The 24,497-nt window shown below is 41.4% G+C and overlaps 1 protein-coding gene across 23 annotated transcripts in view; it reads left to right on the top strand.

The window, feature by feature from the left end:
- LOC131768113 (COP9 signalosome complex subunit 8-like) overlaps positions 1 to 24,497 on the top strand; it is a 312,045-nt gene that overhangs the window by 3,684 nt on the left and 283,864 nt on the right. For 10 of the 23 annotated variants that reach the window (XR_010836166.1, XR_010836163.1, XR_010836160.1 and 7 more), the window contains exon 1: positions 23,844 to 23,918. The exons of 2 other annotated variants lie outside the window; for them this stretch is intronic. Coding sequence is in view for 2 of the 21 variants with exons in the window: in XM_067011255.1 (XP_066867356.1) it covers positions 23,894 to 23,918 (25 nt within the window). In the remaining 19 variants the exon portion in view is untranslated. Of the gene's footprint in view, positions 1 to 9,370; positions 9,629 to 9,866; positions 10,526 to 10,778; positions 11,271 to 23,736; positions 23,786 to 23,843; positions 23,919 to 24,497 lie in introns of those variants that run through there. 11 more of the 23 variants (XR_010836171.1, XR_010836172.1, XR_010836170.1 and 8 more) reach the window with 6 other exon arrangements.

Below are 24,497 nucleotides of genomic sequence, written 5' to 3'. Positions count from 1 at the left end.
AGGATGAGTGAGGCCACAAAGACCCTGTATGATTAGGGAAAAGCTAAGCAACAGCCATTTGGATGTATCCTGAGGACAAGTAGCGATTGTGATCCAACGAAGCTACTCAATATCTTTTCCACAGAAGTGAGAAAATGCAGTTTGGGGGTCTTGCTAATTTCAACTCTTGATTCAGGGTAGCAGAAATTCGAAGCTTTGCAGCCAAATTGTAATCATAAATAATTTTCCTCTCAAGTGGGTTGACTCCAGCTGGCACTTATCGGCTTACAGGTCAGCACAAACATTTTGATAATGAGCCATAAAAGGGGGAAAGTGTAGTCTAGACGGGCAGTCAGAAATCCTGCTGCTTTCCCTCAGCAACTAGACTGAATCTGATCTGGATGACTGGCCCAAACGGATAATATCAGTTCCCTGACTTTTTACATGAGAACAGGATCTCACCTTTCAAGCGGCGTAAAATGTTATAAGAATGGGCAGCATGTGCTTCCGGGCTGGGTGGTCGGGACCATTGAGTGATTGCCAACACAATCCCTGGTGCCTCCCTCCCTGCCCCTACCTCTAGTCACTAAAGCACACATTTCTTTTTATTCTTTTTTCTCCTCCACTCCCACCTCCTCCTATATTTTTCTTTTAAAAAAATAACTTTATTTATTTATTGGCTGCATTGGGTCTTCGTTGCTGAGCGCAGGCTTTCTCTACTTGCGGCGAGCGGGGGCTACTCTTTGTCACGGTGCACGGGCTTCTCATTGCAGTGGCTTCTCATTGTTGTAGAGCACAGGCTCTAGGCACACGGACTGCAGTAGTTGTGGCACGCGGGCTCAGTAGTTGTGGCTCGCGGGCTCTAGAGCTCAGTAGTTCTGGCGCACGGGCTTAGTTGCTCCACGGCATGTGGGATCTTCCCAGACCAGGGATCAAACCCGTGTCCCCTGCATTGGCAGGCAGATTCTTAACCACTGAACCACCAGGGAAGTCTATATTATTCTTATTGTCTCAGTGTTTCTCCATTTTGATACTGACGTCCTGATACAGCCTGATGTTTCAGTCCTGCTAGTGACACCCACTACCAAACTTCACGGAAGGAATGGTTGAAGAGGAAACCGTCCCTTTATTTAAAGTGAAGATGCTGCTAAAATAGAAGTTCCATGAGGACAAACATAGTGTCTGTCTTGTACAGAGTAGGCACTTAATAAATATAGACATGCAGTGTTTAATAGTTTTTCAGTCATTAAAACACATTTCTCTTGATTTTTCTGGTAAAATTACACATGAACATTGTCAAGGCACTGTATCCCGTCCCCATTCTCCAAACACTCTAAAGCACAAGGAGCAGAAAGCAGCTTGTTTTGGATTGAATGTGTCCCCCCAAAATTCCTATGTTGAAATTTAATCTCCAACGTGGTGGTTTTAGAATTGGAGCTTTGGGGAGGTGATCGTGTCATGAGAGTGGAGCCCTCATGCATGGGATTGGTGTCCTTATAAGAAGAGGTCAGAGAACTAGCTGGCTCTCTTTGTACCACAGGAGGCTATGAGAAGTTAGAAGTCTGCATCCTGGAATAGGGCCCTTGCCAAAACCAGTCAATGGGCCACTCTGATCTCAGACTTCAGCCTCTAGAACCGAGATAAATATATTTCTGTTATTTATAAGCCAGCCAGTCTATGGGACTTCATTAGAACAGCCTGAGCAGACTGAGACACTGTTTATGGAGTACCCAGTCTCTGAATATTTCCAGCCAGCCTCCCAATCAGTGGTTCTATTTCAGTAAAACCAAGAGAATGGAAACAGAAATAGAATCAGGAAATAACTTGGATGTCCCAAACTCATTTGTTCATTTAGGACCAGACTTTCATTAGGATTTTGGAAACTCCTGTTGACATTGTTGTCTTCTAACATTTTCCCTAGCAGCTAAGAATCTCAGACCATTAAAAAAAAAAAAACAAAGAAAAACAACAACAACAAAAACCCACTGTGGGGTAACTATAATATGAAGTCTGCAGGAAACTCTGAGAAACATGAGTGTTTTATCAGAGAGGTGCTGGGTTACAGCTCAGCAGACTTGTTGAAAGAGGGTAGGTCCAAAATGTAATAATAGAAGGAAGCAGGCAATGTTCAGCACTTCTGGTCTAATAAATCAGGGGAGATGTTTTTTGATTTTACTCTTCCAGGACTGAATGTCCTGACCTAGCCTCCAAATTCCATTGACTGGTAACCAGCACAGGCCAGTTAACAACTACTTACTAAGTACTACTGTGACCAGCGAAGCCCTCCAAGTCATTATGCAACTTGTTTATTTCATGACATGTTTTGAATTTAGAGACTAAAATCACATTCTATAAACTCAGACTGCTGTTTTAAATTTAAGGCAACTTTTGCCAAGGCAAATGGAAATTTAGAATAAAATATCATCATTAGGACAGTCAGCATCCTACCTTCCAAATCATATTTAGGAAAACCAGAATTCTACAAACTTGCTGTTCTTTGAAAACTGAAACATAATCTACTTTTACCCAAAAGGGTCTTTGCAGATATGCGCCATCCCTACAATTTTAATATAGAAAGAAGGAAATGACTTAGGAAATACAAAGATTTGTGATGTCTTATAGTCCAACCAGGTGAAACCAAGGCACTCCATTTACCAGTGGGATGACAGAATATTTCAGCTTAATGTCACAATTTGATTTTTTGACATATACTTTGACTATTTCATATTAACACTGAGGTCCAGAGGTGCCTTTCCCAGTTCCTGTGTTAACCCAGAAATGCCCATCAGACCCTGTCCCTCAGGAAGGGAAGCTAATATTTTCCAAGGAAATAGAGCCCAGCAGAATGAAGTTGTGATAACATTACCAAACCAAACTTGGGTCTGCTAACCCAAGCAAAACCAACCTACTGATACCAGGTTGTGGTGAAGGGAAGTACAGTGTTTATTGCAGGGCCAAGCAAGGAGAACAGGCAGCTCATGCTCAAAAGACCCAAACTCCCAAACACTTTCAGGGAAGGGTTTTTTTTTAAACATCTTTATTGAAGTATAATTGCTTTACAGTGTTGTGTTAGTTTCTGCTGTATAACAAAGTAAATCAGCTATATGCATACATATATCCCCATATCCACTCCCTCTTGCATCTGCCTCCCACCCTCCTTATCCCATTTTTCTAGGTGGTCATAAAGCACTGAGCTGATCTCCCTGTGCCATGCAGCCGCTTCCCACTAGCTAACTATTTTACACTTGGTAGTGTATATATGTCATTGCTACTCTCTAACTTCGTCCCAGCTTACCCTTCCCCTTCCCCGTGTCCTCAAGTCCATTCTCTACATCTGTGTCTTTATTCCTGTCCTGCCCTTAGGTTCTTCACAACAATTTTTTTTTAAGATTCCATATATATGTGTTAACATATGGTATTTGTTTTTCTCTTTCTGACTTACTTCATTCTGTATGACAGACTCTAGATCCATCCACCTCACTACAAATAACTCAATTTCATTTCTTTTTATGGCTGAGTAATATTCCATTGTATATATGTATATATTTTCTTTATCCATTCATCTGTCGATGGACACATAGGTTGCTTCAGTGTCCTGGCTATTGTAAATAAAACTGCAATGAACATTGTGGTACATGACTATTTTTGATTTATGGTTTTCTCAGGGTATATGCTCAGTAGTGGGATTGCTGGGTCACATGGTAGTTCTATTTTCAGTTTTTTAAAGAACCTCTATACTGTTCTTCATACAGGGTGTATTGGTTTACATTCCCACCAACAGTGCAAGAGGGTTCCCTTTTCTCCACACCCTCTCCAGCATTTATTGTTTGTAGATTTTTTGATGATGGCCATTCTGACCAGCGTGAAGTGATACCTCACTGTAGTTTTGCTTTGCATTTCTCTAATGATTAGTGATGTTGAGCATCTTTTCATGTGTTTGTTGGCAATCTGTATATCCTCTTTGGAGAAATGTCTATTTAGGTTTTCTACCCATTTTGGGATTGGATTGTTTGCTTCTTTGATATTGAGCTGCATGTATATTTTGGAGATTAGTCCTTTGTCAGTTGCTTCCTTTGCAAATATTTTCTCCCACTCTGAGGGTTGTCTCTTGGTCTTGTTTATGGTTTCCTTTGCTGTGCAAAAGCTTTGTAGTATCATTAGGTCCTATTTGTTTATTTTGGGTTTTATTTCCATTTCTCTAGGAGGTGAGTCAAAAAGGATCTTGCTGTGATTTATGTCATAGAGTGTCTGTCTATGTTTTCCTCTAAGAGTTTTATAGTATCTGGCCTTATATTTAGGTCTTTAATCCATTATGAGTTTATTTTCGTGTATGGTGTTAGGGAGTGTTCTAATTTCATTCTTTTACATGTAGCTGTCCAGTTTTCCCAGCACCACTTATTGAAGAGACTGTCTTTTCTCCATTGTATATTCTTGTCTCCTTTGTCAAAGATAAGGTGACCATACGTGTGTGGGATTATCTCTGGGCTTTCTATCCTGTTCCATAGATCTATATTTCTGTTTTTGTGCCAGTACCATACTGTCTTGATTACTGTAGCTGTTTAGTATAGTCTGAAGTCCAGGAGCCTGATTCCTCCAGCTCTGTTTTCTTTCTCAAGATTGTTTTGGCTATTCAGGGTCTTTGTGTTTCCATACAAATTGTGAAATTTTTTCATCTAGATCTGTGAAAAATGCCATTGGTAGTTTAATAGGGATTGCATTGAATCTGTAGATTGCTTTGGGTAGTATACTCATTTTCACAATATTCATTCTTCCAATCCAAGAACATAGTATATCTCTCCATCTATTCATATCATCTTTAATTTCTTTCATCACTGTCTTGTAGTTTTCTGCATACAAGTCTTTTGTCTCCTTAGGTAGGTATATTCCTAGATATTTTATTCTTTTTATTGCAGTGGTAAATGGGAGTATTTCCTTAATTTCTCTTTCAGACTTGTCATCATTAGCATATAGGAATGCAAGAGATTTCTGTGCATTCATTTTGTATCCTTCTAGTCTACCAGATTCATTTATTTGCTCTAGTAGTTTTCTGGTAGCATCTTTAGGATTCTCTATGTATAGTATCATCTTATCTGCAAACAGTTACAGCTTTACTTCTTCTTTTCCGATTTGAATTCCTTTAATCTCTTTTTCTTCTCTGATTGCTGTGGCTAAAACTTCCAAAGCTATGTTGAATAATAGTGGTGAGAGTGGGCAACCTTGTCTTGTTCCTGATCTTATGGAAATGGTTTCAGTTTCTGACCACTGAGGATGATGTTGGCTGTGGGTTTGTCATATATGGCCTTTATTATGTTGAGGTAAGTTCCCTCTATGCCTACTTTCTGGAGGGTTCTTATCATAAATGGGTGTCGAATTTTGTCAAAAGCTTTCTCTGCATCTATTGAGATGATCATATGGTTTTACTCCTTCAATTTGTTAATATGGTGTATCACATTGATTGATTTGCATATATTGAAGAATCCTTGCATTTCTGGGATGAACCCCACTTGATCATGGTGTATGATCCTTTAAATGTTCTGTTGGACTCTGTTTGCTAATATTTTGTTGAAGATTTTTGCATCTAAGTTCATCAGTGATATTGGCCTGTAGTTTTCTTTTTTGTGTGACATCTTTGTCTGGTTTTGGTATCAAGGTGATGGTGGCCTCATAGAATGAGTTTGGGAGTGTTCCTCCCTCTGCTATATTTTAGAAGAGTTTGAGAAGGATAGGTGTTAGCTCTTCTCTAAATGTTGATAGAATTTGCCTGTGAAGCCATCTGGTCCTGGGCTTTTGTTTGTTGGAAGATTTTTAATCAAAGTTTCAATTTCAGTGCTTGTGATTGGTCTGTTTATATTTTCTATTTCTTCCTGGTTCAGTCTCAGAAGGTTGTGCTTTTCTAAGAATGTTTCCATTTCTTCCAGGTTGTCCATTTTATTGGCATAGAGTTGCTTGTAGTAATCTCTCATGATCCTTTGTATTTCTGCAGTGTCAGTTGTTACTTCTGCTTTTTCATTTCTAATTCTATTGATTTGAGTCTTCTGCCTTTTTTCTTGATGAGTCTGGCTAATGGTTTATCAATTTTGTTTATCTTCTCAAACAAACAGCTTTTAGTTTTATTGATCTTTGCTATCGTTTCCTTCATTTCTTTTTCATTTATTTCTGATCTGATGTTTATGATTGCTTTCCTTCTGCTAACTTTGGGGTTTTTTTGTTCTTCTTTCTCTATTTGCTTTACCTGCAAGGTTAGGTTGTTTATTCGAGATGTTTCCTGTTTCTTAAGGTAGGATTGTATTGCTATAAACTTCCCTCTTAGAACTGCTTTTGCTGCATCCCATAGGATTTGGGTCGTCGTGTCTCCATTGTCATTTGTTTCTAGGTAATTTTTGATTTCCTCAGTGATCCCTTCGTTATTTAGTGTATTGTTTAGCCTCCATTTGTTTGTATTTTTTACAGATCTTTTCCTGTAATTGATATCTAGTCTCATAGCCATGTGGTCGGAGAAGATACTTGATACAATTTCAATTTTCTTAAGTTTACCAAGGCTTGATTTATGACCCAAGATATGATCTATCCTGGAGAATGTTCCATGAGCACTTGAGAAAAATGTGTATTCTGTTGTTTTTGGATGGAATGTCCAATAAATATCAATTAACTCCATCTTGTTTAATGTAGCATTTAAAGCTTGTGTTTCCTTATTTATTTTCATTTTGAATGATCTGTCCATTGGTGAAAGTGGGGTGTTAAAGTCACCTACTATGAGTGTGTTACTGTCAATTTCCCATTTTATGGCTGTTAGTATTTGCCTTATGTATTGAGATGCTCCTATGTTGGGTGCATAAATATTTACAATTGTTATACCTTCTTCTTGGATCGACCCCTTGATCATTATGTAGTGTCCTTCTTTGTCTCTTGTAATAGTCTTTATTTTAAAGTCTATTTTGTCTGATATGAGAATTGCTACTCCAGCTTTCTTCTGATTTCCATTTGCATGGAATATCTTTTTCCATCCCCTCACTTTCAGTCTGTATGTATCCCTAGGTCTGAAGTTGGTCTCTTGTAGACAGCATATATATGCGTCTTGTTTTTGTATCCATTCAGCCAATCTGTGTCTTTTGGTGGGAGCATTTAATCAATTTACATTTAAGGTAATTATTGATATGTATGTTCCTATTACCATTTACTTAATTGTTTCGAGTTTGTTCTTGTAGGTCTTTTCCTTCTCTTGTGTTTCTTGCCTAGAGAAGTTCCTTTAGCATTTGTTGTAGAGCTGGTTTGGTGGTGCTGAACTCTCTCAGCTTTTGCTTGTCTGTAAAGGTTTTAATTTCTCCATCAAATCTGAATGAGATCCTTGCTGGGTACAGTAATCTTGGTTGTAGGTTTTTCTCCTTCATCACTTTAAATATGTCCTACCACTCCCTTCTGGCTTGCAGAGTTTCTGCTGAAAGATCAGCTGTTAACCTTATGGGGATTATCTTGTGTGTTATTTGTTGTTTTTCCCTTTCTGCTTTTAATATGTTTTCTTTGTATTTAATTTTTGACAGTTTGATTAATATGTTTCTTGGCATGTTTCTCCTTGGATTTATCCTGTATGGGACTCTCTGTGCTTCCTGGACTTAATTAACTATTTCCTTTCCCATATTAGGGAAGTTTTCAACTATAATCTCTTCAAATATTTTCTCAGTCCCTTTCTTTTTCTCTTTTTTTTTCTGGGACCCCTATAATTCGAATGTTGGTGCATTTAATGTTGTCCCAGACGTCTCTGGGACTGTCCTCAGTTCTTTTCATTCTTTTTTCTTTATTCTGCTCTGCAGTAGTTATTTCCACTATTTTATCTCCCAGGTCACTTCTCCATTCTTCTGCCTCAGTTATTCTGGTATTGATCCCATCTAGAGTATTTTTAACATCATTTATTGTGCTGTTCATCGTTGCTTCTTTCCTCTTTAGTTCTTCTAGGTCCTTGTTAAATGTTTCTTGCATTTTCTTTATTCTATTTCCAAGATTTTGGATCATCTTTACTATCATTACTCTGAATTCTTTTTCAGGTAGATTGCCTATTTCCTCTTCATTTGTTAGGTCAGGTGGGTTTTTATCTTGCTCCTTCACCTGCTGTGTGTTTTTCTGTCTTCTCATTTTGCTTATCTTACTGTGTTTGGGGTCTCCTTTTTGCAGGCTGCAGGTTCATAGTTCCTGTTGTTTTTGGTATCTGTCCCCAGTGGCTAAAGTTGGTTCAGTGAGTTGTGTAGGCTTCCTGGTGGAGGGGGGTAGTGCCTGTGTTCTGGTGGATGAGGCTGGATCTTGTCTTTCTGGTGGGCAGGTCCACGTCTGGTGGTGTGTTTTGGGGTGTCTGTGGCCTTATTATGATTTTAGGCGGCCTCTCTGGTAATGGGTGGTGTTGTGTTCCTGTCTTGCTAGTTGTTTGGCATAGGGTGTCCAGCACTGTAGCTTGCTGGTCGTTGAGTGAAGCTGGGTCTTGGTGTTGAGATGGAGATCTCTGGGAAATTTTCGCCATTTGATATTACGTGGAGCTGGGATGTCTCTTGTGGACCAGTGTCCTGAAGTTGGCTCTCCCACCTCAGAGGCACAGCTCTGATGCCTGGCTGGAGCACCAAGAGCCTTTCATCCACACGGCTCACAATAAAAGGGAGGAAAAGTAGGAAGGAAGGAAGGAGGGAGGAAGGGAAGGAAGGAAGGAAGGAAGGAAGGAAGGAAGGAAGGAAGGAAGGAAGGAAGGAAGAGAGGAAATAAGTAAGATAAAATAAAGTTCATAAAAAATAAATATTAAGAAAAAAAATTTTAAGTAAAAAAAAAAATAAATAAAACGGACGGACAGAACCCTAGGACAAAAGGTGAAAGCAAAGCTATACAGACGAAATCTCACACAGCAGCACACACATACACACTCACAAAAAGAGGAAAGGGGGAAAAAATAATATACCTTGCTCTCAAAGTCCACCTCCTCAATTTGGGATGATTCGTTTTCTATTCAGGTTTTCTGCAGATGCAGGGTACATCGAGTTGATTGTGGAGATTTAATCCGCTGCTTCTGAGGCGGCTGGAAGAAATTTCCCTTTCTCTTCTTTGTTTGCACAGCTCCCGGGGCTCAGCTTTGGATTTGGACCCGCCTCTGCGTGTAGGTCGCCCGAGGGCGTCTGCTCTTTGCCCAGACAGGATGGGGTTAAAGGAGCCACTGATATGGGGGCTCTGGCTCACTCAGGCCAGGGGGAGGGCGGGGCACGCATGCGTGGTGAGCACGCTGGCGTGACGTTGCACCAGCTTGAGGCACGCCGTGCGTTCTCCCGGGGAAGCTGTCCCTGGATCCCGGGACCCTGGCGGTGGCGGGCTGCACCAGCTCCCGGGGGGGGAGGTGTGGAGAGTGACCTGTGCTCACACACAGGCCTCTTGGTGGCGGCAGCAGCAGCCTCAGCGTCTCATGCCCGTCTCTGGGGTCCGCGCTGATCACTGCGGCTCGCACCTGTGTTCGGCAGCTCCAGACCTTTTCCCAGACCCCCTCCCGGCCAGCCGTGGCGCACTAGCCCCTTCAGGCTGTGTTCGCGCCGCCAACCCCAGTCCTCTCTCTGCTTCCGACCGACGCCGAGCCTCAGCTCCCAGCCCCGCCCGCCCCGGCGGCTGAGCAGACAAGCCTCTCAGGCAGGTGAGTGCCGGTCAGCACCAATCCTCTGCGGGAATCTTTCCGCTTTGCCCTCCGCACCCCTGTTACTGCGCTCTCCTTCGTGGCTTCAAAGCTCCCTTTCCGCCACCCGCAGTCCCCGCCCACGAAGGGGTTTCTAGTGTGTGGGAACCTTTCCTCCTTCACAGCTCCCTCCCACAGGTGCGGGTCCCATCCCTATTCTTTTGTCTCTGTTTATTCTTTTTTCTTTTGCCCTACCCAGGTATATGGGGAGTTTCTTGCCTTTTGGGAGGTCTGAGGTCTTCTGCCAGCGTTCAGTGGGTGTTCTGTAGGCGCAGTTCCACGTGTAGATGTATTTCTGATGTATCTGTGGGGAGGAAGGTGATCTCTGTATCTTACTCTTCCGCCATCTTCCCAGCTCTCTCAGCAGTAACTTTCTTCATGCAATTTTGATATCTGGATTATTTCCAGATGTTATCTGTGGCCTCTAGGCATTTTCCATATTCTCACAGTCTATGCCTAATAAGTAATTTGCTTACAATAAAACACATTGGGATATTTTCTAAACTTTCCTACTGAATAAAGAGATAGACCTGGACATCCATTTCTGGGAAGATGGAGTAGACATGTCTTTCTCCATTCCTCTTACTAAGTCCAACTAAAAACCATGGACGTTATATATAAAACAAACAGAAGAAGACTCTGAAAGGCGGAGAGAAGATGGCAGATTGGCTATGGAAGTCAAGACCCAAGGAACAACACAGCAGTGAGTTCTCTGGATTTTCTTTTTGCTTCCTATATCCCAAACCAAAAGCTGGAAAAGTCGAAAAGAACGAAATGCCAATGGGTTCAGATTAAAAAGCCCCCCAAAAGTTTGCTCTCTCCCTAGCCAAAGGGTTATAAAAGGGAAGAAAGAAAGGAAGGAAGGAAGGAAGGAAGGAGGGTGGGAGGGAACACATTTATACACGTGCTCTATCCAAGCCAAACATCAGAGAAAACCTGTAGAACCACCTGCACATTGCCAGCAAAGGCTCAGTGGGAGCCTAGACTTCCACCCTCATGAAGCTATAACCGGGCACCTCAGCACCCTCACCAGGATGTTGTCAGAGAAGGCTAAATATGCAATGGAGTTTTCATCCCCACGTGGTGGTAATAAGCCTTTCGTTCCATACAGTGTCCGTGGAGACCATGTGGGAAGTGTGGACTGCTGCCCTCACCTAGCAGAATGAAGGGCTCCCTCCCCATTGGGGTGGTGTCAGAGGACACATCACAGAGAGTTGGGTCTTTCCAGGGGTAACAAAGCCCCAAAACACAGCCACAAAAACTCAAACAGTCCTATTAGAAAGTAGGCAAAGGACGTGAAGAGATATTTTATCAAGAATATAGAGATGGCAAATAAGTACATGAAAAAATGGTCAACATCATCAGCCACTAGAGAAATATAAACTAAAACCACAATAAGATATCACTTCACAGCTCTGAGAATAGCTAAAATTTAAAATAGTGACAATATCAAATGCTGGCAAGGTTTCAGAGAAACCGGATCTCTCTCATTGCTGCTGAGAATGTAAAATCCTACAACCATTCTGCAAAACTTTGGAGTTTTCTTTAAAACATTAAACACGCAGCTACCATGTGGCACAGCAGTTGTACTCTGGGTACATCTTTTTTTCCCCAGGGAACAAAGGCATGTTCACATGAAAACCTATACACATATTTTTATAGCAGCTTTGTTTGTGAAAGCTCCAAACACGAAACAACCCAGAAGTCCTTCAACAGGTGAGTGATTAAAGAAACTGAGGTACCTCCATACCATGAAGCAATAAAACAAACTGTTGCTCTACAGAACGGCTTGGGTGACTCTCCAGAGAACTATGCTCTGCGGAGAAAGCCCGTCAGAAACGGTTGCATGACTCCATTCTTATGATGTTCTTGAAACAACAAAATTATAGAAATGGAGAACAGATTTGTAGTTCCCAGTGGTTAAAGGAAGGATGGGGACAGGTGAGAAGTGGGTGTGGCTATCAAGGGCGGCAGGAGAGATCCTTGTGGTGATGGGCATGTTCCGTATTTGACTGTATCACTGTCAACACCCTGGTTGTGATACTGTACTCTAGTTCTGCAAGATGTTACCCTTGGGAGAAACCGGGAAATGGGTACATGGATACTAAGGTATTAGTTTTCACAGTTGCATGTGAATCTAAAATTTTCTCCAAATAAAAAGCCTCATTAACAGAGTGAAGTAAGTCAGAAGGACAAAAACAAATACCGTATGCTAACACATATATATGGAATCTAAAAAAAAAAAAAAATGTCATGAAGAGATTAGTGGTAGGAGGGAATAAAACACAGACCTACTAGAGCATGGACTTGAGGATATGGGGAGGGGGAAGGGTAAGCTGTGACGATGTGAGAGAGTGGCAGGGACATATACACACTACCAAATGTAAATTAGATAGCTAGTGGGAAGCTACAGCATAGCACAGGGAGTTCACCTCTGTACTTAGTGACCACCTAGAGGGGTGGGATAGGGAGGGTGACAAAAGAGGGAAGAGTTATGGGAACATATATATATGTATAACTGATTCACTTTGTTGTAAAAGAGAAACTAACACACTATTGTAAAACAGTTATACTCAAATAAAGATGTTAAAAAAAAAATAATAATAATACCCAGAAGCCTCCAAATAAAATAAACACAGGTTATTTGAAAAAAAAAAATCTCTATATATTTTAACATCTTTATTGGAGTATAATTGCTTTACAATGGTGTGTTAGTTTCTGCTTTAAAACCAAGCGAATCAGCTATACTATACATTTATCCCCATATCCCCTCCCTCTTGCGTCTCCCTCCCACCCTCCCTATCCCACCCCTCTAGGTGGTCACAGAGCACCGAGCTGATCTCCCCGTGCTGTGCGGCTGCTTCCCACTAGCTATCTGTTTTACGTTTGGTAGTGTATAGAAAGATTTATATATTTTGAGTTGTATGCTACTTGACATCTTCTAGCAGATGTTTGGAAACTGTGAGAAATTTGATCATGGAAATGAAAAGACCATGAAGAGGGATGGCAAATAGAATGGAACTGGGAGGCGTTCTTGACAGGATGTGTGATGGTGAAAAAGCACGGTCTGTCATCATGGGCCTTGGGACTGGGCGAGGTACAGCCAATGTGCCACATAATTGCCGTTCCTGACTCAAGGTTTATCAGTAGGGTCTCTGACAGCTTGGGAGCTCCAGAGACTGGAACTTTCCAAAACAGTATCCATTTTACTTTCACTCAAACCCCCGAGTTTAAAAACAAGTGTCTAAATCCCCTGGGCTGTCTCTCTAGCTGTGCCCAGTGAAATCCTGGGCTACAGAGTTGGCTGTTTGACTGATGTTCCGTTCTGATCATTTGCTGGCCCGCAAATACATTATGCATTTCATTGCTCAGGAAAATTTTGTTTGTTTGAGTTACAGGGATTAAAAGCATCACAGCTTAATCCCTTTGATGCATCCAGGCCATTTTGAAATTGGATGTTTTTCTATTAACCCTCCTACTGGGAACCAATTCTCTGCCACTGTAGCAGCAGAGCCAGGCAATGCTGATTAACTACAGAATTTCTGCCCTTCTGCCTCTCTGAGTCTTTTCAAAATATCTAATAACAAAAGCACTTAGCTAAATCTGTGGGGTTAATCAATGTTTCATGTAATTTGGAATAAGAAACTTCAGAGCCTTTCTCAATAAAAAGAGTAGAGGAAAGAGATAAGAACTAGTAGATTAAAGAAACCAGTGTTTAAGAATTCATGAGTTAAAGACGCAAGCAAGCCACATCAACTCTCAAACTTACCGAAAAACAAATCCATGTTAGAAAATCGGCACACACTCGGTTTATTACAGTTCTTGAAATGGAGAACATGAGTTTATAAATTAAATTATACATTCAATTCAGAGGCTGTAATGCTGCTGTCAGATTTGTAGCCTCCAACTTACAGACCAATAATAACCTGTCAAGGAAGGAGGCTGACTGCTCATCAGTTGGGCTTTGGGTAGATGGTTTACACTGAACGTCCTCCATATGGGAGCCAAGAGATAAATAAAGACCTTGACTTTGCTTCCCTTTGTCAGTGGTGCCTATGGAGAGAGGTCTATCAGAAGGACGTCTGCTGTAGTAAACATGAATATTATACTTCATTTTCTGCACTACAGAAAATGGAAGAAAGCAGTGTCGGGGAAATTTTAAGCAATTCAAATGTAGGCTAGCGCATGTTGAGAAATAACTCTGCCCACTGAATAATAAAAGAAAAAGCGGTGACCTCAGAATAATTAGCATCACGGAAAGACCACAGGATGGAACATGTGCTTTTATACTTAAAAATCAGAATTTGTACAAACTTAAAATTCACAACCATTTCAACATATTATTTTTCACTGGCAACCTTGTTACTCTTTGGCAAAATATTTATTTCATACATCAGTAAGGATCAGCTCTACTCATGACTGTTCTTTTACTGTATTATCTTATCTTGTTACGCTCAAAGATGTGATTCATTTCTTGAGGCCTACTTTATAGATTTATGCTAAAGAAGGATAGCAATGCTGGGGAGTTGTTCATAGTTACTTAAGGGCAAAGCAGGGTGCTAAATAAATTGTGAAATTATTACCTGATGCCTACACATACACAGTCCTTAGAAATGAATTTAGCCATTTTCACGTGTGCAGTGAAATACGCCTCTTTGAAATTTGAAAGATGAAATTCCTTTAAGAGGTGTCACTTGTCAATCTCATAAGAAAATCATCATCTCTGCTTTTCCCTAAATATTTTCTTGGGTGTTGTGTTATTTCCTTAAGATCATCTGTGCACTCAAACATTGTAAGATCATTTCTTTTACTTAGCAAAACTGATTCACTTGGGATATCATAGACTATTCACAGGTTTTCCATTTTTATTTTCTAATAAATATGTTCTTCCCCTTTTCCTTCTGTATTTGCAGTTTACTTTTTGTAATTTGAGTTTAACCATTGTTACCGGTATACTTGGGCTTCTAGATTTGCACAGGCATTATGCTAGATGCTGGGAGAGATGCATAGTTATATGAGTCCTAGTTTCTGCCCTCCAGGTAGCTTGCATTCTGGTGGGAGAGAAAACCACATAAATCAAACCCAGAAGAAGCATGACTGAGGGCCTCACTGCTCAGAGGGTTCTCAGACAGGAATTCCCATCTGGGAGTTGGTTAGAAATGCAGAATCTGAGGCCCTCCCCAGTCCTGTTGAAGCAGAAGCTGCATTTTAACAAAATTCCCAGCTGATTAGAATTCTCAGTACAGTATGAGGATGGAGCAATGGGGCTGGTGTTGAAGGTGGATTGAGTGTGCTAAAAAAACAGTTCCACACAGTAGAATTGGCAAAACAGTTTCACAAGAGCTGCTTCTCCATCACTTTCTAGTGTTATCTTTAGATTTTGAACTTACCTGGGTCCGAGGATAGTTGAACAAGGTAAATGGATGCGGATCCATTTAAAACAAACACTTTAAAGGCTTTTAAAATCTCTCAAGTTAAAAGATGCTCCAGTTCTGCTTATAATTTTATGTATCAGAGTTTTTAAATGTAATTCAGAATTCTCCTGACATCACTAGCTTAGTAAGTGAAAATAAGGTCAGATTTGCTTACTCAAATTGCATAGATTTCTGGCTCCCTGGTGATCAGAGGAGCAAAAAAATGCAGTTATTCACCAACCCAACCTCTAACACCTTACTCTTTAAAGTTTCTTTTATTGTTGTAGAATATAGTCAACATGAAATTTACCATTTTAGCCATTTTTAAGTATATGATACAGTGGCATTAAGTATTAATACATTCACATTGTTGTGAAACCATGACTACTCTCCATTTCCAGAATTTTCATCACTTCAGACAGAACCTCTATATCCATTAAATAATAATTTCCTCTTGCCCCTTCCTCCAGCCCCTGGTAACCATCATTCTCCTTTCTGTCACTATGAATTTGACTAAGTACCCCATATAAATGGAATCATACAATATTTATCCTTTCATGACTGGATCATTTCACTTAGTATAATACCTTCAAGGTTCATCCGTGTTGTAGCATGTTTCAGAATTTCATTCATTTTGGGGGGCTGAATAATACTCTGTTGTCTGTATATAACACATTTTGTTTATCCACTTCTCTGCTAGTGCACATTTAGGCTGTTTCCACCTTTTGGCTATTGCGAATAATGCTGCTCTAGCAGCTTACTATTTTATGTTACTGAGTGGAAAGCTATTGAAAGCTACCCTTGCCTCGCTGTTAAGCTGGACAATGCAGGCACCTTTCTTGGAAGCCGTCGGCACTTGTGTGTTGGAGTCACTGGGGGGAAATGTACCCCATCCCACTCTATCATTGCTGAAGCGCAGCATCACTGCCAAAACCAAGGCACTCCACTGAAATTTCTAACCACCGTTGCTGCTGATACTTTTCAGCAATACCCAGAATTCCTAGGGGGAAGGAGAACACATCCTCCCCCAATGATAAGCTTACACTCAAAATTGACCTGGCTCTTACAGGTACAGTACTGTTAGCTGTATCCCGTCGTTCAGAGGCAGCCACTTCCCCAGAAGCACCTGATAGCACTCCTAGGTGGGTTAGAGGTGATCCTAGTACCAGTCGAACCTTCCAGAACCAGTTCTCCCTGCCAACAATCCATGCCCTGGGGTGCCATCTAAGGAGCCAGTTTGGATCTCTTTCTTCCAACGTCTCTCAACTACCTCTCGATGACTTGAATTTCAGAGCAGCTCATTAGTCTTTTCTTGCCATGTCACCTCTGTGAAGGTTACTACCTGTCCCTTGGAGGTGTTTTTAAAACTTTGAATCATAGAGTGAGAGAACTGAGATCTTGTGCGTCAACTTGAATGCATACTTAATTATAAAAATTTTTATTTACGATGTTGGAAATTCAGAAGTAAATGTTTTTTGTAAACACTAAAGAAGTATGATAGAAACTTATCCTAGCAAGACTTTACAGGGTAGGGTAGAATTCTAATGGAATTGAGGCAGTTTCTTTTCCTAAATGTTGCCTCCCCTTTTACCATCTCTGTCCAGCAACTCTTGGTTAAATAACATATGCTCTGAGACATGAAATTAAAACAGACCTAAGAACTAAATTGTTTTAAAACCAGAAAATAATAAGTGTTTCCATCCCATGAGCCTCTGTGTAGCAAGCACTTTCTTAGAATGTGTACCCCATAACCGCCAAAATCTATAGAGCCCTAGGTTTCGTGGAGGGGCTTGAGGACTCCATCTACCTACAGGACCAGAGCCAGGCCCCACTAATCAAGAAGTCCCATTATATTCTCTTCCAGAATAGGGGTGAGTACATGCATCACACCTCCATGTAACAAAAAGATGCCATGCTAGTGGTTCTTCCCAGACCAAGGAGTCCACCCAAAGGAGAACAGAGAGCTCTTATTCAAGACATGGGGAAGGAGAACTTATTTTAAATGATTTTCCAACCCACAAAAGAATTCAAATCTGATTTTTTCTGGACACTCTATTTAAACTCATGGGCACTCATCTTTGGACGTCTGCTGGGATGGGCCCACAAAAACTCCCATTAAATCAAGGAGTAGCCCTCTGAAAGAAGAACTCGTCCCGAAGGGAAAGAGAATCGGGCAAATGAGCTTGACCCAATAACGAAGCTTCAGGTGTCCAAGGGTCATGGCAGTTCTGAATCCCGTATGGCACCCGTCTCTCAGGTCCAACCCCACACACAAACCGCTGAGGGCTAGAGAGCAGAGGTATTCTGAGAAAAACTGGAAGGGCTCTCTTCACTCAGGACTCTGTAAGGCACTGAAGCTTAGTGACACCCTAGTGACAGCATATGACACAAGAGCGGTTGGTGGGGAGTGAGGACTCCAGTTCTGCAGGGAACATGATGGAGCTCGGGTGCCTGCATGACGGGAGAGCCGTGATGGCCCAGCTCAGGCTGCAGTCGAGGAAGCGTGCGGGTGGAGGCCGTGTGCCGGGCTTGAGAGAGCAACACCGGGGTGATTGGAGGGACCTCGATGCCTGCACAGGTGTTGGTGCCCACAGAGATGCTGGTGCCAGTTGGTGTCATCATGTTTAGGAAAGGCTGTGGGGAGGCCCTGGGGAGGCAATTCCATGCAGCTTTGCTAGCCACGGGCTTTTGCTTAAGGGGACTGGGGCAGGAGAGTAGGAAATGGCAAAAGCTGTGGTGCATCTGGTAGGTTCTGTGCCTGAGCATGTGGGGTTCACTCCTGGGGACTCCCAGCAGCACCAGGATGGGCACGTTCAATGTGGGTGACATGAAACTCTGACTCAGGCTGTCAGAGGGCTGCCATTACTTTTACCCGGGATTTCCTTGGACTTACCACAGGGCCTTCAACTAGGTACATAGATGCAAATTTGAGAATGTTTCTTTAGGAGAATCAGAGAATCAGAGTTTCACTTCTTACCTCATTTCCAAACAGGATTTTTTTTTTTCACTATGCTGTTTGTTTCTGTGTCTTTGATTTTTTTTTTTTTTAATTAATTTATTTATTTTTGGCTGAGTTGGGTCTTCGTTGCTGTGCGTGGGTTTTCTCTAGTTGCGGCAAGCGGGCTTCTCGTTGCGGTGGCTTCTCTTGCTGCGGAGCACGGGCTCTAGGTGCGCGGGCTTCCGTAGTTGTGGCTCTCAGGTTCCAGAGCACAGGCTCAGCAGTTGTGGCGCACGGGCTTCGTTGCTCCGCGGCATGTGGGATCTTCCAGGGCTCGAACCCGTGTCCCCTGTATTGGCAGGTGGATTCCCAACCACTGCGCCACCAGGGAAGCCCCTTTGATGTTTTTAAGAGTGAGGAACATTTCACCAATGTCTGTTTTCTGTCTGCTTATAATGGATAGCAGGGATCACAACTTCAAGGACAATGAGGTGATCGAAAAGTAAGCATGGGTGAACGTATGACGTGAAGGCTATAAAACAATAGGGAGTGGATGGAGAAGGTGTGGTCCCTGTCTAAAGGCACACTAGTTCCCCCAAAACAAAACCAAAACCAAATTCTCTGCTGGGCCAGACAAAACCTATCTTTGGGCCATGTTGAGCCAAGAGGTCACCAGGATTTATCACTTTACCCATTCTTCTAATCCTCACCACGTGGACAGTTATCTTGCTCCCAGAGAGCTGGGATAAGCCATCTGAAGATGACTAACGTGGATGGAAACCAGGAGAAGCATATTACAGTATCCCTCCAGTTACCCCAGGAGCAGGGCAAAAACAAGGACTGTACTGCTTCATCTTTGTATTCTGTGCACCAAGCCCTTCTGCAAATACTAGGCATCGTGATCTCATGGGGAAATCCCATCAGACAAACGGGAATGTTAATATTTAACGATCACTGGGGCTCATGCCTTGTTAGGCACTATCCTGAGAGATTTCTGTCCACTGCTTTCATTTGCTCTTCCCAACTCATCTGTGACGTAAGTACTATCATTTTCTCAATTTTATGGGTGAGGGAATGGAGGCTAGAGTCACAAGTGGCGAAGGGGGACATTCCATGGTTCCAAAGTCCATGATTGTAACCCACATGCAAATACTTCAGATAAAACAAGAGTGAGTCAGTGGTTCCAGGATTATGCAAGAGGGTGGAGGGAAGAAACTGGCCATAGGTAATATCTCACAGGGGATTACTGCTGGCAGAGACAGGCCCTGGGAGAGGGCCTTATTCTTATTCTTATCTTGTCTCTTATTCTATAGAGGATAAGAGCAGGGGTCCAGGGGAGCTTGGACAGGAGCCTGGTGGTGGGAGAGGGCAGGTGGGTAGGGGTGGAGTGTGTTCTGATGGGGAAGATGGAGGCAGTGTTGAGACCACACTTCCTCCCTCTCCCGCACCTCCGCCACCCCCATCTGTCCACTGACACAAGTCCCAACGAGAAGAACTAAACGTAAACTTAGAAAAAAAATACTGTTTTTCATATATTGGGAGCACATTTGATTTTCTCTCCATCTCCCACCCCACCCCCGGGGGTCTGGCCTCTATCAAGTCAGGAAAACAGAAATGTAAACATTAGTAATGTGGAGAAAAGGACAGAGCCTCTTCCAATCACAGCTCACCCGAGGTGTGCTCTACGGGGTGAGTTTGGTTGTATGGCAGATGTTTCCCTCTGAGGGAAAGGCCAGAAGAGATCAGAAAGGGTAAACCCCAACCCACCAAAAAGCCTAGAGAGGTAGAGCCAAGCGCTGCTCTGCCTGTGTCTGCACACTGTGACAGGGTGAGTTTTAGTGCTAACGTTTCCCACAATGAACAGAATCTTCCCACGCTTCCTAATGTCCCTCCCTCTGCCATGCTCAGTTTTATGTGCCATCTTGGCTAGGCTACAGGGCCCATATATTTGGTCAAATATTAGCCTAGATGTTTCTGTGAAGGTAATTTTTAGATGAAATTAACATAGAATTCAGTAGACTTTGAGTAAAGCAGATTGCTCTTCATAATGTGGGTGGTGGTGGGCCTCCTTCAATCAGTTGAAGGCTGACCTTCTGTTTTCAGTAAGAAAAAAGACTGACCTCCCTGGAAGGAGAGGGGATTCTGCCAGAAGACCACCTTTGAACTTGAACTGTAACTCTTGTAACTCTTCCCTGGGTCTGCAGTCTGCCATCCTACTCAGATTTTGAACTTTCTAAGCCTCTACAATTGTATGAGCCAATTTCTTAATATCTCTTGATAGATGATAGATAGATAGATAGATAGATAGATAGATAGATAGATAGATAGATATTAATAGATATAGATATATGATGTTTACATATCCTGTTGGATTTTCTGTTTCTCTGGAGAAACTAATACACACCCTATTTTATCAGTTCTAAGATGTATATATTTTCACATTTTAACATCCCTGAAATCATAAGGTATCTTAAGTTAATTTTGTTTTAAATGAAATATGATTGTTCTTAGTATTTGACAGAGTATTGAATATTCCCCCAGCTAGATCTAAATTTAGAACATGAAGGTCAGTAGTTTGCTGTGTTGAGTCACCTGATTGTAGTATAATCACCGTCCATGATTTGGGTCACCGTGCAGTGACCTCTCTCCAGAGATCTAGGAACTCTTTGCAGCTTTAACTAATTATTTTTCTGTAACCCATAACCCTTCATTCAGATGCCATCTGTAAGCTCTGAGAAATATATATATATATTTAGGGGATGCAAAATGTGAACCTTATGAGAGAGATAGAACCTAAAAAGAATGTTTTGAAAGAGGGGAGGAGGAAAAGAAAATGGTCAGTAGTTCTCCTCAAATAAGCCTCATTGCATTACTTAAGCCCCACTTTTCTTTCAGCCCAAGTTTATAGAAGTTTAATCAATAACTGTGCCTTCTATTTTCTGTTGCATGTGGCATTTTGTTTTTCTACCTGGTACATTTTCAAAAGAACTGGAAAACTGGCCAATATTATAACACTCTTTTGACATGTTAACTCTTATGCAAAACTAGGAGCTCCTTGAAGGCAGAACTAGATCTGAGATACGTGTGTATCTCTAGTACTTAGCATGTGCACTCAGAGTACATGGACAGTTGTCAGTACATGCATGTCATTGAATGTGTAGACTACAGTGTGACGTGCTGACAAGTGTCCAGGCATCCAAGAGAGCCCTCAGAATCTAGGTACTCAAATGTGAGTATTTGTCTCTCTTTTAGATATTTATATATATCACATTCTCTCGCTTATATTAGACGAGTGTGTGTGTGTGAGTGTGTGTGTGAGAGAGAGAGAGAGAAAGAAGTTGAGCAAATGAGAGAGAAAATCTCTTCCAGGTTGTGAATACCTTGAAGGTGGCTTAGTCAAAATAGCTTGGTGTGGCACCATCAAAACATTGGTTTACATACCGGTTCTGCGACGTATAGGCTGTTTGACTTTGGAATATTACTGAACTTTTCTAATCTTCAGTTTTCATACTTGGAAGGAAAGTGAACATTATAATGATCTATGTTGAAGAGTATCGTGAGACTTAAACATAACTTCTGAGAGAAACAGGCATATCACATGCTCATAGAAATGGTAGCTCTCATTGTTCTGCCATCATCTCCTGCTGTTCCTGCTGTAGCACTAGATACAGGGCCTTGCACTTGGAAGAGAGTCATGTTTGTTGAATGAGTCACAAAGAGGTGTCTGAAAAAAACACACACACTATTTTTGGCTCTCTATACAGCATGTAATAAATTTTACAGCCTGACTCGTATAGGTACAAAGAAAAGAATCATTCATGATGTGATTCTTTTTTCACCCCCAATTTTCAATATTTTCAACTGAGGAATCATCAGCTTCATTGTGTTATTCATGTTCTAATCTCTCTTTCATTTAGAAATATCATCTTCACTTAAATGAAAGCAACAACCAACCAGCCGAACTCCAGATACTTTAGTTAAACCACAGAAATTACCCCAAGTTCATGGTTTTACTAGTTTGAATTTTCACATGGGGAACCAAAATGCTTATTTCTAGTTTTTAAGAGATAATCACAATATAGACATCCCAGTGTCAAAATTATTTCCTCTCTCATTTCTTCCTTCCCCCTTTTTCTCCTATCTTCTCCCCTACCCACCATCTGTTTGTTCGGGAGATCAATGAATGAATCACCCAACAGGCAAATGAAATCTAGATGACATGTTAACTTTAAGCCACATCTGAAATGAATTGAAAGTTGAAAAGGCCACGTAACATCAATCAGGGTGCGTGCTAGTCTTGCTAAAAGATGGTCAGACGCCAGAAGGGCCTTTTGTAACGCGCTGTCCCAGGAACCATCCATTGCAACGTTCACACGTGCATTCCCCGTGTCAAACGTTGGCAGCCACCTTGTCCTTACTGGTGTACCTCCATCCTCCTTCTTCAGATTAATGATCCACCACACTACGGCAGCATGAAGTCAGAGAATCACGACTAATAGCTGGAAGAAAGTGTCAAAGCCGAGTTTCAGGTGGTGGTGGGAAGAGCAAAGCCTAGACAGACCAGGAGCTGACAGCTGATGGGTGGAAGGAAGGTAGGAAGGAAGGCCCAGTGGGTTGGTGGACGGATTTAGGGCCAGATTAGTTCAAAAGCCTGAGTCAAATTTCAACTCTAAGCTGTGGAAATGGAGTGGACTTCACTTATCCAGTGGATTCATTTCGCACATGCTCTGTGTTGGAGGTGTTTTAGACACTGAGGAGGTATCACTGAATAAAATAGAAATCTGTGAACTCAGAGATTTTATTCTGGTGGGGAAAGATACAAAAAACAATTAATGTACCCATAAATCAATTATAAAGTATATCAAAGGAGAGAAAGAAGGGCTATAGAGGGAGGAAAAAATCAGGGTAAAGAGAAGTCTAGATGCCAGTGTGCCAAAGTGGAAGTTTCCACTTAAATGATGTAGTTTTAACATGAGGATTACTAAAATAGCCATTATTCACCAGAAAATGGCAGAATCACAAAAGTAAAAAGAATCCATTTTGTGTAACATGACACAAAGAGAAGAATTTTATGACATATATTAAATGACTCACAATTTTCCTCAAACTTAAATAAAATATATACTATGCATGTCACACCAGAGAAGCTCTGAAAACATTCTAGAGCTAGTCAGCTTGTCCAAATTCCATTATAATAAAACACTGTACTAGTAAAATAAAGAACATAAGTATGTGGATTTTACTTACAAGAGCAAAGTCCTTTCAAAACAGTTTCATCTCATAACGTTGTCCACATGAACAGTACTTTCATCCCTATTTTACAAGTAGGGACATTGAGGTTCAAAGAATGTTTCTGACTAAACACAATGAGTCAGTGGTAAGGGTCATGGAAAATACATGTCCTAGGCAACATGCAAACAACTTCATCTTATGTGGGTTTGGCCATGTCACAAGTGAGACTATTTCAGTAATTTTGTGAACACGATTTTCTTCATATTTACCCCTCTTCCTGTCTGGCTATCCCCAAAGACCTAATTATTGAGTAAAGCTCGTTGAGAGCTACGGGTGAGTGCAAATGCCTGAGAAAAAACAAAAAAAATAACAATATACAGAAAGTGCCATGTGACAGAGTGTCTCTATTGAAGGAGTTCAGGAAAACACTAAATACTGCCAAAAAGTTTAAGTTCCAAAATTGTTTTCTTTTTTTTTTCTCCTAGAAAAGTGCTTTTTTGGCTCTCACTTCATAAGAGAATGACAGTCTTTACAGTAAGTCCCTTATCTCCTTTCACTGTTTGAATCTTGAGAACACGATTAATACCACGTCTTTGTGATTCAGCTAATGAATTCACTGATTGCACTCGGCAAGCGACGTCCATGCCAACAGCCCCACAAAACTTAGGTACTAATGATGCTTTCTTTAAATTTGGAATTCAAGATAAAATTGGGAAATCCGTCAAGGATGAGTACGCTTTTTAGGTTGTCCTATCACGTGAATTTGAAATCTGCGGCGAAGAGCATGCAGCGAAGTATTTATTTTATATCACTTGTTCATTTTGAAAGTTTTCCAAGTAACTACAGACTAAACTGAAAGCAGGATGTTGTGTTAATCAGTTCTTAAACATGAATATGGCCCTGCCAAACTGGCTTCCTTGAAACCTCTTTCATTTGCGTTTCTCTCCTATTTTCTCATGTAAGAGATGAAGATAAATGTGCAGTGCCCTTAACCCATTTTGCTACTTGGATTATTATGTTCACACATTTACACACACACACACACACACACACACACACACACACACACACACACACACACAGGGTGTACCTAACTATCCAGGAAAAAGACCACTAAATATTCAAACCATTTTTGCCCAAGGCTCTTTTTTTTTTTTTTTTTTTTTTTTCCCCCAAGGCTCTTTAATTTATCTGCCTGGCACTCCCTTCCCTAAAAACGTGTAAGGGGACTTCCCTGGTGGTCCAG

Source organism: Kogia breviceps, chromosome 13 (genome assembly GCF_026419965.1).
Source record: "Kogia breviceps isolate mKogBre1 chromosome 13, mKogBre1 haplotype 1, whole genome shotgun sequence".
In the NCBI taxonomy this organism is placed as follows: domain Eukaryota; kingdom Metazoa; phylum Chordata; class Mammalia; order Artiodactyla; family Physeteridae; genus Kogia; species Kogia breviceps.
This window is presented reverse-complemented; position numbering and strand designations above follow the sequence as displayed.